At 42.2% G+C, this 12,843-nt stretch overlaps 1 protein-coding gene across 1 annotated transcript in view; it reads left to right on the forward strand.

Moving 5' to 3' along the window:
* The first annotated feature begins 9,001 nt into the window (after positions 1-9,001).
* The window catches only part of ADGRG7 (adhesion G protein-coupled receptor G7), a 59,386-nt gene continuing 55,544 nt past the window's right edge, over positions 9,002-12,843 (forward strand). The window contains exon 1 of the mRNA XM_046658739.1: positions 9,002-9,116. Within this exon, the coding sequence (XP_046514695.1) occupies positions 9,002-9,116 (115 nt within the window). The remainder of the gene's footprint in view (positions 9,117-12,843) is intronic.

A 12,843-nucleotide genomic window follows, 5' to 3' on the forward strand; every position in this document is an offset into this window, starting at 1 on the left:
AAGAAGCCATATATGGACTATTTGGCAAAAAAGTCAGACCCCTTACCTAGTCTGTGCACTAAGTAACCCCTCAGTGAAGAGGCAAGAAATCGTATTTCTAATTCTGGCTCTACCATTAACCAACCTCTGGGACATTAGCAATCACCATGTCCTTCTCTTGAAAGTATAAGGGAATTGAACTGGATGAATCCCGGCGCGCTTTCTGGCTGTCACATTTTATGAATCTAGCGTCTCTGAGACAAAACTGAAGCACGGGGGCAGCTAATTTAGTACAACGTTAGTCAGAAAGGCCAGTCTGTGCTGCCACAGAAAGGTAAGGGGGCTGCAGGCATCCTTGACGGATGACTCGAGCGTGGAGGAGCAGAGGCAGCCTTGTGGGCGGCTCCAGGTGAGACTCGGGCAATGAAATCCAGAGAGCTCCCAGGCGTTCCAGAAGCACTGACAAATCCAGAAGGCTGTTGCCATCTGGTAGAACCACAGTGACACTGAAGAGGGAGAATGGATTCTTGAGGCCAAAGAACTAAACACATTCATTTTTTTGTAAGGGTTGAAAAGAAACAATGTGAGTATCTAAAGGTTGGTCTTGAATAATGCAATAAACCTTAGTGCATTTCTGGAGTATGAAGTGCCCACACGCTGTGGTCATGGCACTTAAGTGATCATGGCACTCTGCCCCATCTGTGTCCTATATCTCAGTGGTCTTTTCTAGTCCAGCAAGTTTCTAGACTTTGGCAAGTTTGTATTTCAAAAGAGTGAGCTGTCAGCTGCAGTTACATGAGAAACGGCATTGATGATATCTAGGCCTGAGCAGGAATTCTGGGAATAATTAGCATGAACCAGCTGAGGGCTAGAATTTTGAAAACTGATGAGTGGCAATAGTCTAGCAGTCTTTATGAGAGAGCAGAAACGTATGTTTCTCCAGGCTCTGCACACAGAGAACGTGAGAGATGCAGCCCAGTGTGTTCTCTGGAGAGGAACATTTGGTTCAGGTCTAAGTCCACAGGGCTGTCTGCCTCCAGGTCCTGGAATGAGTAACGCATTTGAACACCTCTATTGGAACATTATGGAAGCCTTCACCAAAGAAGGGTTGTGGGGGGTGCCCTCCCTTCCTTTTCTTTGTATTTTATCTCAACTCTTCCAAAAACCTGGGGTCTGAATTCCTGAGCTTTGCCAAACCCCCTTTGTGGGTATCCCATGCCTTATTTGCCATGACCGAAGCAAGGAAACTCTTGCAATAACCCAGCCCACTGTCAGCATTGGCTGTTGATGTGGTACCAGCTCCCCAGTGATTTCTGTAACCTCCAGTCTCCTTCACTTGGGAAATTGCAGCCTCCCATCGCACGGCCTTCCAGCGCATTGCTGCAGTGGGAGGTCGCATCGTGACCATCTTGATGCTCTCCTTCTCATCATTTCATCACTATTTGGCTCACTCTTCAAGGCTGTGTTGATTGTGTCTTGGAAGCGGATTAATAAGGTGGTGCAGGAGTCACTGGGGACTACAGGAACAATGACAATAAAAAGTGAGAAGTGAGGATTACTCCCCAAATACAAGGGGTCCAAAGATAAAAAGTATAAGTTTGTACACATGGAGGACAGATCCAGAAATTCTAGATTCTGACTAATATGAATTCCAGATGGAGAACATTGGGAGAATAGAGGACAAGCATGAAATAATAGAAAAGAATTTCCCCTCAATTAAAGGCTACGGAGGCAGATTTTTGCTTTGAGCTTGGAGACTGCTTTTGAGAGACACGCGGAGAATAGAATAATTGGGTTTCTGGACTAAGCCAGTAGAAGTGAAAAAACTTAATCCTTTCTTATACTTTTCAGTTCAATTTGTGAATATTCTTATTATATTTTTAAGTCTAGCAAATTTTAACACTCAGTTTTAAGGAGACTTTAATGTTTGGTCACAATTTTATACTTCGATAATTAGATTTCCCTGTAAACATCTTAAATTGTATTAAATATTTTCAATATCCTTCTTAATACTTCAATTGACTGACAAATCTTCAAATCTTCCCAAGTTAAGTTATTTTCACAAATCTAATTCATTAAACTTATAAATGTGGTGAATTTTAAGTTTTCTTAAATGTTCCAATACTGTGTATAAACTTAGTGAGTTCAGCTTAGAATCGCAAGCCTCAATTTGTCACTCAACTGCACACGTATAAACTGGACTTACAAGACCAATCTGGATAGACAAAATTATTTTAAAAATTATAAATACCTAAAATGCTAAACATGCGCAATTCCTTAACACAAAGATATCGACATTATGGTTTTGATTTTCTTAAACATTTCTGAACGTAATTCTAAGTCTTTCCATGTTAAAACAGGCTTACTGTTAAGGAAATGAGTCACCTACGGCAGGCCATGTTGTGGACACCTAGTCATCTCTTTGAGATATTGGACCCAGATATCGAATGGGACAGGATTCTTCACAGTGACTCTAATGGCACACACTGCCTCCTATTATTCATAGTCACAACGTCTAACCCTCCACACAGGTTGTCCCCCGGCCTTCGGTAGCTCAGGGAAGGAGCCTTGCCGAGCTTTGGTCAGGTTGAAATGATCTGCCTTTTCTGCCTGCTCATGACAGTCTGCAGCCCCCACCCTGGCTGTCATGTCACTTGCCAGGATTTTATTGTTTTTTAGTTCTTAAGATATTTAAATATACTTCCTTCTATGTGTAAAGACTTCTGAACTTGCTGCAACCCTGCACCTTTTTCTCATATCTTTCCTATGTGGTAAGACCAACCAATTTTTATGGATATTAAGGTGATACCTTAATGAATTCCAGGTCACTCTCTTTTAAAGGTAAGTCAACTAACACCTCTAAGATTGGACGTCAGTATTTCTTAGCCTTGAAGGCCTCGAAGCAGGGATGATGCGTGTTTGTTCTGTGCATGTGTGGGCTGTGGGAGGAATTTCTATGACTAATGGGAAACATTCAAATAGAGGCAAGAAAGGGCCTCTTATCTGATTCCTCTCAAGGCTTCATACTGTTCTGCCTGTTTCAAATGTGCTAGAGGAAGGATTGAAGGTTTTCAATAAGGAGCTGGGTGTGGAGCCCAAATAATACCCCACTTAATAATTTGGGTCGGAAGCCAAAATACACACAGGCTCTGAAATATACAGGGATAAGATTTCCTAAGGAATCAAGGGGCTTAGCAATTTAAGATGGACCAACTCTCTCATTCCAGAAACTGACCCCGGTTCCCTTTGCCTCTCAGATCAAGTCTAAATTAATTAGCATTATACTCAATTAAAATAACGTCACTTCAATGGAGTGTAATTCAATTTGTAGTTATGCTCTCATATTGTCCAACATAACCCTCATAGCAATCAGGCTGACCTGTTCTTTGTTCCCCAGAGCGTATTTATCGTCGTTTCCATATGTGTATCGTGGTAACCGTCCCTGCTTCCCTCCTCCTCGCAGCTTAACTTCTGAAGCTTCTCCAAGGCTCAGTTCAGAGCCTTTCTTTCCTACTGCTTGACGCTGCTTTCTTCTCTCGACAGTTCCTACAGCGCAGAGACAGAGGAGCATTGGATCACCTGCTATTCAGTGCTCTATCTCTGCACAGCAATTCTTCCTTCTCACTACATTACGCTCCCCTGAAGACAACCATGCTTCTTTTGTCTCTATTGTAGCACGTAAGGAATCTGTGCTATTGGAGCAGAAGGAGGAGAGCAAACCATAGGAAGATATTATTTAGAGAACACAAGTCCTAATAGGTTGTCTCTAGGGAAGGACTCTGAGACAGAGAGTTAGTGACTTGCCCAAGACCTTGCAGTCAGAGGCCCAGCCTGCAAGGGGCATAAGTCCCCTGATGCCAGAAGTGCGGGCTCTCTCCGCTTCAGAGGTCACACTACTGCACAGAGAATGCTCAGTTCCTTCTTAGCTAGACCTGCCTGATACTAAAGACCATCTGTCCCCCATCCCTGCTCACGACACCAGTGTCCCGTTCAGAGGGGGAGAGTTTGGATTCTGTTCGAATATCTCTGGTGATTTGATTCGGGTCAGAACTTGTCTTTGTCAGTTTGGGCTGCTATAACAGAATATCATGTTGTGGCTTAAATGGAAAACATTGACCTCTCACAGTCCTGGAGGCCGGGAAGTCCCCGATCAAGGCCCCGGCAGTTTAGTGTCAGGGGAAGGCCAGCTTCCTGGTTTGCAGACACCTCCCTTCTTGTTGCATCCTCACATGGTGGACAAACAGACGATTTCTCTCCAGTTCTTCTTATAAGGACATTAATCTCCTCATGAGGGCTCCACTCTCATGACCCAACTACCTCTCAAAGGTGTCACCTCAAAATACTGTCACACTGCAGATTAGGTCTTCAACAGATGAATTTTGAGGGGACGCAAACATTCAGTCCATAGCAAGATCCAGGAGGGGGCTCAACAGGACGGGGATGGCCAGGACATATCATTCTTCCCAGGATATGACATCTTCCCCACTCCCTAACCCCCAAGAAATGTGTCTAAAACTTATTTCATAGCTGATATGCCTGCATTATGGGTGAATGAAAAGACGACAGCTATGATGCAGCCCTCTAGTGGCAGAGTATGGAAACACAACTCAAGCCAAAGTACCAGGTTCACATCCTTACCCCTGATACTGTCAGACCACAAACATTGTTAGACGTAGAGTTTGGGTTATTTTTTTAAAATCTTACGTTTTAACTTATTAGTACTGTAACCCATTGTTATGAATTGAATTGCATCCCCCCAAATTCATACATTGACGTCCTAACCTCCAATACCTCAAAATATGACTTCATTTGCAAATGTTGTCAGTTAACTTAAGATGAAGTCACACTGGAGTAGGGTGGGCCACAATCCGATAGGACCGTGTCCTTATAAAAAGGGGAAATTTGGACACAGACACGCGCACAGGGAGAATGCCATGTGAAGATGAAGGCACAGATCGGGGTAATGTGTGTACGAGTCAAAGAATACCAAAGATACCAGCAAACCTCCAGCAGCCAAGCAACAGGCTGGATGGATTCCTCCCTGGCATCTTCATCGAGCCCATGGCTCTCCTGAGACCTTGATCTTAGACATCCAGCCTCCAGGGCTGTGAGACAATAAATTTCTGTTGTTTAAGTCACTCGGTTTATGGTACTTCGTTACAGCAGTCCGAGGAAACAAATACTCCATTACTTAACATTAGTTTAAGCTTAATGTTTTAGACTTCGAAATAAGGCATGTGGTTTGAGCTGGAGAATGGTGTGCTGAAGGGAATATGGCAAATGCCAGCATCAAAGATACTTTCTCTCCCAAGCTTTATTACCAAACATGCAACGTGTTCTCCTCCTGGAGAAACCTGCTGAGCACTTGGCTTGGTTATACATTTATGGCTGTTTTATGGCCTCACCCTGGCCAGCAAGTTTCCCCAACCGGTCTTTTTGCATTTCCAACATTCCTCAGGCAGGTAGAGTTTACACTTGTGGAGTAAATCGTTTATCAAGTAGTGACTTCTGCATTGTTCTTTGGTGTGCTCTAACTTTTTATATGCCTACTCTCTAACTAGGTCACAAAATCCTTGAGTATCAGGCACTATTATTAAGCTTTCTGATTAAGTTTCAGATCACAAGCTTTATCTGGAAAATGCACAATGCTTGTTGCAAAATGGCCTCTGTATTTAGTCAGGGTTCTCCACAAACAGAAACAGGAAATATGTATCTATGTCTATTATATCTATAGAGAAAGAGAGAGAAGAGAGATTGATTTCAGAGTCGGCTCATGTGATAGTAGAAGACCGGCAAGTCCAAAATCTGCAGGGTGGGCTCGTAAGAAGGCTGCCTGGGAGGGCAGCCCGGGAAGAGTTGATACTGCAGCTCGAGTCTAAAGGCAGCTTGCTGGTAGAATTCCCTCTTTTTCAGTGGAGGTCAGTCTTTTTCTATTAAGGTCTTCAACTGCTTGGACAAGAGTAATCTGCTTTACTCAAAGTCTACAGATTTAAGTATTAATCTCATCCCAAAAAAGTCTTCACAGAAACATCTAGAATAATGTTTGACCAATAACTGGGTGCCATGGCCTAGCCTAGTTGGCACAAAAAATTAAACATCACGGGCCCTAGTGAATTCTGCCTCCCTCAATTCACGCCTTTTTTCTAACCACCTCCAACATGGAATCTGGATTGGCCTTGTGATTTTTCTTTGACCAATAGAATGTGGCAAAAGTGACTCTGAGCAAGTTGTAATCCTAGGCCTTGAGAAGTCTTGCAACTCACACTGTTGCTATCTTGGAACTCAGCCTCCGTGTGAAGAAGGCAGGGCTATTCTGTTGGGAAGGCTTCAAGGAGGAAGAGGAGGCCCTGGAGGAGAAAAGACCATGAGGTAGAAAGAGGTCCAGCCAACTTGGCCTTTCCAGTCATCTCAGCCGAGACCTCAGACGCATAAGAAAGGCCATCTTGGATCCTTGAAACTCTATTCAAACTTTCAGATGACTTGGTTAAACAAACATATGGAGCAAAGCCATCCCTGCTGCGTCCTGCCCAAAGTTCATGATCGTGAGCAAAATACATGACAGTTGTGTGTTAAGTTACTAAGTTTGGAGTGGTCTGTTATGCAACAATCGGTAACTTATATTTGCACCAACGATTTCCGTAAAGTAATCATACTAAAAGGAGAGATTTAGGATCTAGAATATTAGCTTGTTAAGACACAAATAATAGCGCTATTTTATGTTGGACATTGAAAATGTCAACTCATATTGCCTCAGAAAAGCTTATGATTTCATACTACTATTTTCAAAAGAACTAGTGTTTACATGGGACTAGTGTTTCTAGGCTGAAGCTCTTGTTTAGTCACTATAATTTCTGGGTTTGCTTTTCACCTGAATCAGGCTTTCTAAAAGGAGAAGAAGAAAATCAAACGAATTCCTACGCTATGCCTCTCAACCTAACCATGGTTGACCATTTCTCTCTTCTTTCAATCTTGGCCATACACCTATGCCTGTCAGCTCAGATTTGAGGGATGTAAGAGGAAGAAATAAAAGAGGAGAAAATGGGAAAAGAAAAATAAAAGGAAAAAGTCAGAAGAGATGAAGAGAGGAACTGAAGTTCTCTGGAGCAAGATGCAGAAGTAAATTTAAGATTAAAAAAGAAGAATTTGAGGGTTCCTTTTCTTTCATCTTCTGGAGCACAGGGAGGTTAACTCAGGGTTATGTTAATTAGAATCCAGCATCTTCCATGGACACGTATTTTAGTTTTCTAGAAAAAAACTCCTATTAGTGTGAAGTGAGTTACTTTTCATAAAATGATGGTTTTCCCTCCATGAAGCAGTCACCCCTTGAGGTTCTTCTGGAACACCTGGCTCAGATTAATAAATGCATAAGGTAAATGTGAAATCATAAAAGAGGGGTAAAAGGAAAAATGAGTTTCTCATTAGATTCCTCAGATTCCCAAGAGGAATTTTTTTATGTCTCCTTTTAGACATTTGCTGTGCATATACATGCAGACATATCAGAAACAGATAATTTTAAATCTATTCATAGTAAAGGAGATAATGGATTCACATTTACTTATTTTGAGCTTGTGCAGCATTACCTCTAAATTCTTCCATTTTGGGGGTACATCAATATTTTTTCTAAATCCCCTGTGCTGGGTAAACGTTAGAGTGTTCATGTCCCCTAAAGCTCTATTTTGATAAAAAGAGTATTATAGAGAATAGGGGAAAATCTATAGTTGTTTAGGGGTTGAAAAATCAGCTTACATGCGTCCTCTTTTATAAAACCTTTTCTAATCCACCAGGAACAGAACTCTGATTGAGGAGGTGAATATTCATCTGTTCATTCATTCATTCAGTTGAGGACAGAGAAGGGATGGGGAAGAAGCATGTGGGTTCCTGGGCAGGAGACAGTCAGAGCTACAGCTGCAGAGACACCAGCTCATAGTGACTCAGATGGTGGCTTCGTTTCCCAGAGCTGCTGTAGCAAACTATGACAACTGAGAGGCTGACACAACAGAAACTTATTGTCTCACAGCTCTGGGGGCTGGAAGACCAGAATCAAGGTGTTGGCAGCACTGGTTCCTTCTGAGGGCTGTGAGGGAGGGGTCTGTTCCAGGCCTTTCTCCATGGCTTGTACTGCCGCCTTCACCATGCGTGTCTTCCCATCATCTTTCCTCTACACGTGTCCTCGTCTAAATTTCCTGTTCTGAGGAGAACACTCCTTATATTGGATGAAGACCCACTCTAAGGACTTCATTTTAACTTGATTACCCCTGTAATGACCCCATCTCCAAATAAAGTCACATTCGAGGTACCAGAGGTTAGGACTTCAGCATATGAATTTTTAGAGGACACAATTCAGCCCCTGACAGATGATTGCTGTGCTGGCCTTCAGTGCTTTCAACCTTTAACTGGGCCAGTAGTGCCCACTAGCCAACTGCAGCTGTCGAAAAGTGGGCTCCTTAAAGAACTGCCAGTGCTGGAGTCATCTGTGGGCATCACTGTCCAACCTCTCCTTGACGACCCACTCCGGTTCCCCATGAGGGAGTCTGTGGCCTGAGTGCCTGCTGGTCCACCTTGGCGAAAGCCCCCAACAAAGCATAGGAAGCTGAGCCCTAGGTGACCACAAGGTCCACCGCCTTCCTGGTTTCCTCTCTGGCGCCTTCCTTTCTCTTCCCTTCCCCACTTTCTTGCTGGTCTCGACAGTTACACTTTGACCCCGTTGGCTAGTCCCGCCCCTTCTTCTTTATTGCCTTGTGTTATCTTCCTTTTCCCATAACTCCAATCAGTTTTCTCACATTCTCATTCAGTGAAGGATGAGGCAACTGTGAGCAGAGTACATACCTTTTATTAGGTAATTCGACCTGCATCCTGCCTGATTAGCCTCAAATATCCTAAAAAATGAGGACAACTGCCTGATAAATCACTGAAAGGAGGAATTATTTTTATTTTTTAAAACAGTTTCTGATTAAACTCCTTGGCTGAAGAAGAGAAGCTAGTTGTTTCTCACCGAGGAGCAGATCTGTGGTTTGGCTTCCCCATGGCTTCCTGCCACGTGTGTGACCTCAAGGTGCTGGTGGCCATTGTGTGTGGGCTGCTGACCGCCATCGTTTTGGGACTGGGCGTCTGGAGGATCACAGTCAGGATCCACAGAGGTAATTTCATCCTGCTAGGTTTAACGCAGAGCGAGAGGAGGCACTGAACCTCTGTCCCTCCCGCCTGACACAGCAGTACCAGAGACGACCAGATCTAGGCTGAGCTTGCCCACCACACTGCCATTTATGAAATACAAAAGACAAGGGCCGACTGATGGCTAGCACATGGTTGTATATACAGGAATGTGTGTGTGTGTGAGTGGGCAGGGTGATGAAGGACATGGTGACTTGGTTCTTCATGCTCTTTTAACTCCTGACTGAACGGAGAGCAGAGTAATAAGGAAAATCATGAATAACACGTTTGGGTTGTTTAGCTAAACCCAAGAAAGGTAAATAGTTAGGAACACACACACATAATCAAACATGCACAGAATGTGATTTCATTTCGGGAAGGAAGTTTAGGAATGTTCTTATTAGGAACATAAATAAAATGATCTTACGATTTGCACTCAAAGTTCCCATTCTCCAGGTAGGTAGAAAACTACTCAAAAATTGAGATCATTTAGAAAGCAATTTTCCTGCTTATTCAATGTGTATTTGTTAGCCACCTACTGTGTGTAAACCTGACACTGGGAAAGGGTGGTGAGGTGCGGCAATGGTGTGTCAAACAATGATGTGAAAGGAAAGCCCAGGAAACTCCCGACAGGAACTCTCCCTAACCTCACGCCGGCTCCCGGGGCTGTGGAGGCTCTGCACAAAGGGATTCAGAGCCGGGTGTGCTGAGCACGCCCTTTTCTATAAAATGGAGGGGAGTCCAATGAAATTGAGCCAATGAAGGTAAATAATGCCAGTCAAGAGAGGCAGGAGGAGAGGCGGTGTGTCCTCGGAGATGCTCACTGTGGAGCACACAGGGTGGGGAGACAGCAGGAGCACAGTGCACGGTGCAGAGAGCCACGAAAGAGTCACATACATTGTCTGCTGAGGCAATGGGGGCTGAGGACACATCTGCTTTTTCCTCCCGAAGAACATATTCAGAGATTACTGTATTAATAATATGCAGAGAACTAGCATGAGAAAATTTACCAGAGCAAAACCAATAAAATTTAAACTTGTTTTTGTTTAAGGTTTGTAAAATAGTTTAGTTAAGATTTAAAAAATTAAGAACTATGGATTTTAGCCTATTAAGGCTGCTGGCTTTATAAGGTCTTATTTGAAAGGTGTACTTGAAGTCTTTCCTCTCTTCCTTCCATGACATCTACTTTTAAAGGGAAGTTTGTGGTGACTTATAAAGGACACAGATACAACGGAAACATTAAAACAAGGACCGAAGTACAAAAGTATGAGGAGGAAGACTGAGTCGAGCATAGAAAGCACATGAAAGTCAAAGGCTGTGGGGTGGTGTTTCTAAAATAAATGCAGAACAGATCCCCGGTCTTCCTGAGGACTGAGACCCAAAAGGGAGTATAACGGTAACACAGATCCCACGTCTAACAGCAGAAGCGCACCAGCTCCTCAGAAAAGAGCTTCTCTTGCGCTTAGCACAATCTTTCCATTGGCTCTTTATGGAAGGGGCATCCCTCAGTTTCTGGGTAAACCCAATGGAAAACAAGTGGGTTATTGCTATCATTTAAAGAAAAAGATGGAAAGACTGATGCTGTTTGCTGTTACTATTTTGTTTTAGTTGGGAAAGTTTGGTTCATTCCACTCCACTCTACTGTACCTCTTCCCAACCATCTCACCCCATCTCATGTAATTATTGAATGGTCTTTCTTTGGTCCCTTTATTTGAGTATAGAGATGAGTTGTTTTAAACTTTATTTTTTAATGGGAGGGTCCTAGATATCTCTAAGAAGCTGATGAAAACTGTGAATGTCTTACTCAGAAAAAATATACATAAACATACACTCACACAATTCTGGGTAAATTAATTTTATTGTATTCAAAATTTATTTTGTCAATGTAGACAGAGTACAGAAATGATCTTTCTTGCTTTTATTTTTCATGAAAAAGTAATGACCTCTTTGTGAAAAAATAGAAGAGAAAATCCAAATTCTACTCTGAGTAAATTTCAATGAGAAGTTGCTGTTGTTGGGATATAGACTGAACATTAATTGGTTATATGTGTCCTATTTATGTGTTTCATTACCATAAAACCTACAATTAAACTTTTTTACTGTATTTTAGATACTATGCTGAAAACTTCACATACCTTAATCCTGACAACCTCTTTGAGCCAGTTATTATTACATCCAGGTCACAGATGGGAAACGGGAGTCTCAGAGAACGTTCTCAAGCTTATGTAGCTAGAAAGTGTTGGGACTGGATTTGGATCCAGATCATTCTGACTTCAGTGTCTGTGCTCTTCACTCCCCCTATTCTCCCCTCTAAGTGGGAGTTTACCTTTTTATTTTTTTACATGAATTATAGGTTTAAATATCAAACAGGTGCTTCAATGCATGGCTTCTAGAATGCCAGTGATTTTCTGTGTCGTATAGGAAAATTCTTATTCTACTCCTATTTCTTACTAAGACCTCTTGCTCAAGTTCACGTATGTTCAAGCCTTGTTCCCGGTTCAAGGCTCTGGTCCTGATGAAGTTGACAGCATTTCACAGGAGGAGACAAGATTTCTTTCAGGATTGCTGGCATAGTCTTTGGCATTTTTATATGCTACTGATGAAAACATTAAATAATAATGTACTTTTTTCCCCAAAGCATCACAACAAGATGTACTGCCGAGTGTAACACTTTCTCCATCTATTCTCCCAGGAATAAGATGTACTATGTATTTGAAGTTTTGCTTGGTAAAGAAATTTTTCAAAACTATTATTGACTTTTGCAATTTCTAAAAGAAGTTCAAGACTCTAAGTTCTTCTACGGTGATGTCAGTTTGCTTGGAACACTCTTCTTCCTGAGTTTCACATGGCTCTCTCCTTCTTTGATGATTTGGGTCTTAGGTTAAATGTCAACTCCTCAAAGAAGCCTTTCCTATCCGCCTAGTCTAAGGTTATCATCCCATTCACTCTCTGTCACATGTTTTTTTTTCATGGCTTTTAACACTTGATAGTTTCTTAATTATATGTTTGCTGGTTGACCGTCTCCCCATTTCTAGAGTGAAGGCTCTTAGAATAAGTCAGAGACCTGACTTATTAATCTGTATCCCCTGCACCTAAAACAGTACTTGGAATATAATTGCCAGTACAGAGTTGAGGAGTAAATGCAAGAATCTTGTGAAAATCAGAAACTGGGCTAAGAGTTGTCAAAGAGTTGTATTCAGAAGTGAAAAACGTAGCTACAAATTCCTTATGATTTGCCTCAAAATATTAAAATAAATGCATTTATGGATCATTTACATCGGTTAAGACAGACACCATCTTAGTTTTCTTCCTCTGCTCCAAGCCATGCAACACACTGATGATTCCAGGACATTGCTTACTTAAGATCTCTCCAACTGTGTGTGGCCTCTCCCATTTAACCACATGATCAGTGATCTTGTAGGATGCTTTTATGTTGGAGAAAATCTAAGATTTGTCAGACCTCTAGCCTTTTCACATTAGACATTCTTCATAGAATAATATCTACCTTATCTGATGTATTTTCAGAATGGACACACATAAGGTGTTCCATCTCTGTTGGATTTGTGCTTGTAAGAGAAGCAGCAGCATAGCTTCTCAGTCCCATCACACTGGATGATGAAAGCAAAATGAAAACGTAAGCTTTATTGGATATCTTTCACTTGACATTTTTCAACTTGAGCAGGGCCTGATGTAAACGTAGGCAGATGTCCATAA

This window comes from Equus quagga, chromosome 4 (genome assembly GCF_021613505.1).
Source record: "Equus quagga isolate Etosha38 chromosome 4, UCLA_HA_Equagga_1.0, whole genome shotgun sequence".
NCBI lineage: Eukaryota > Metazoa > Chordata > Mammalia > Perissodactyla > Equidae > Equus > Equus quagga.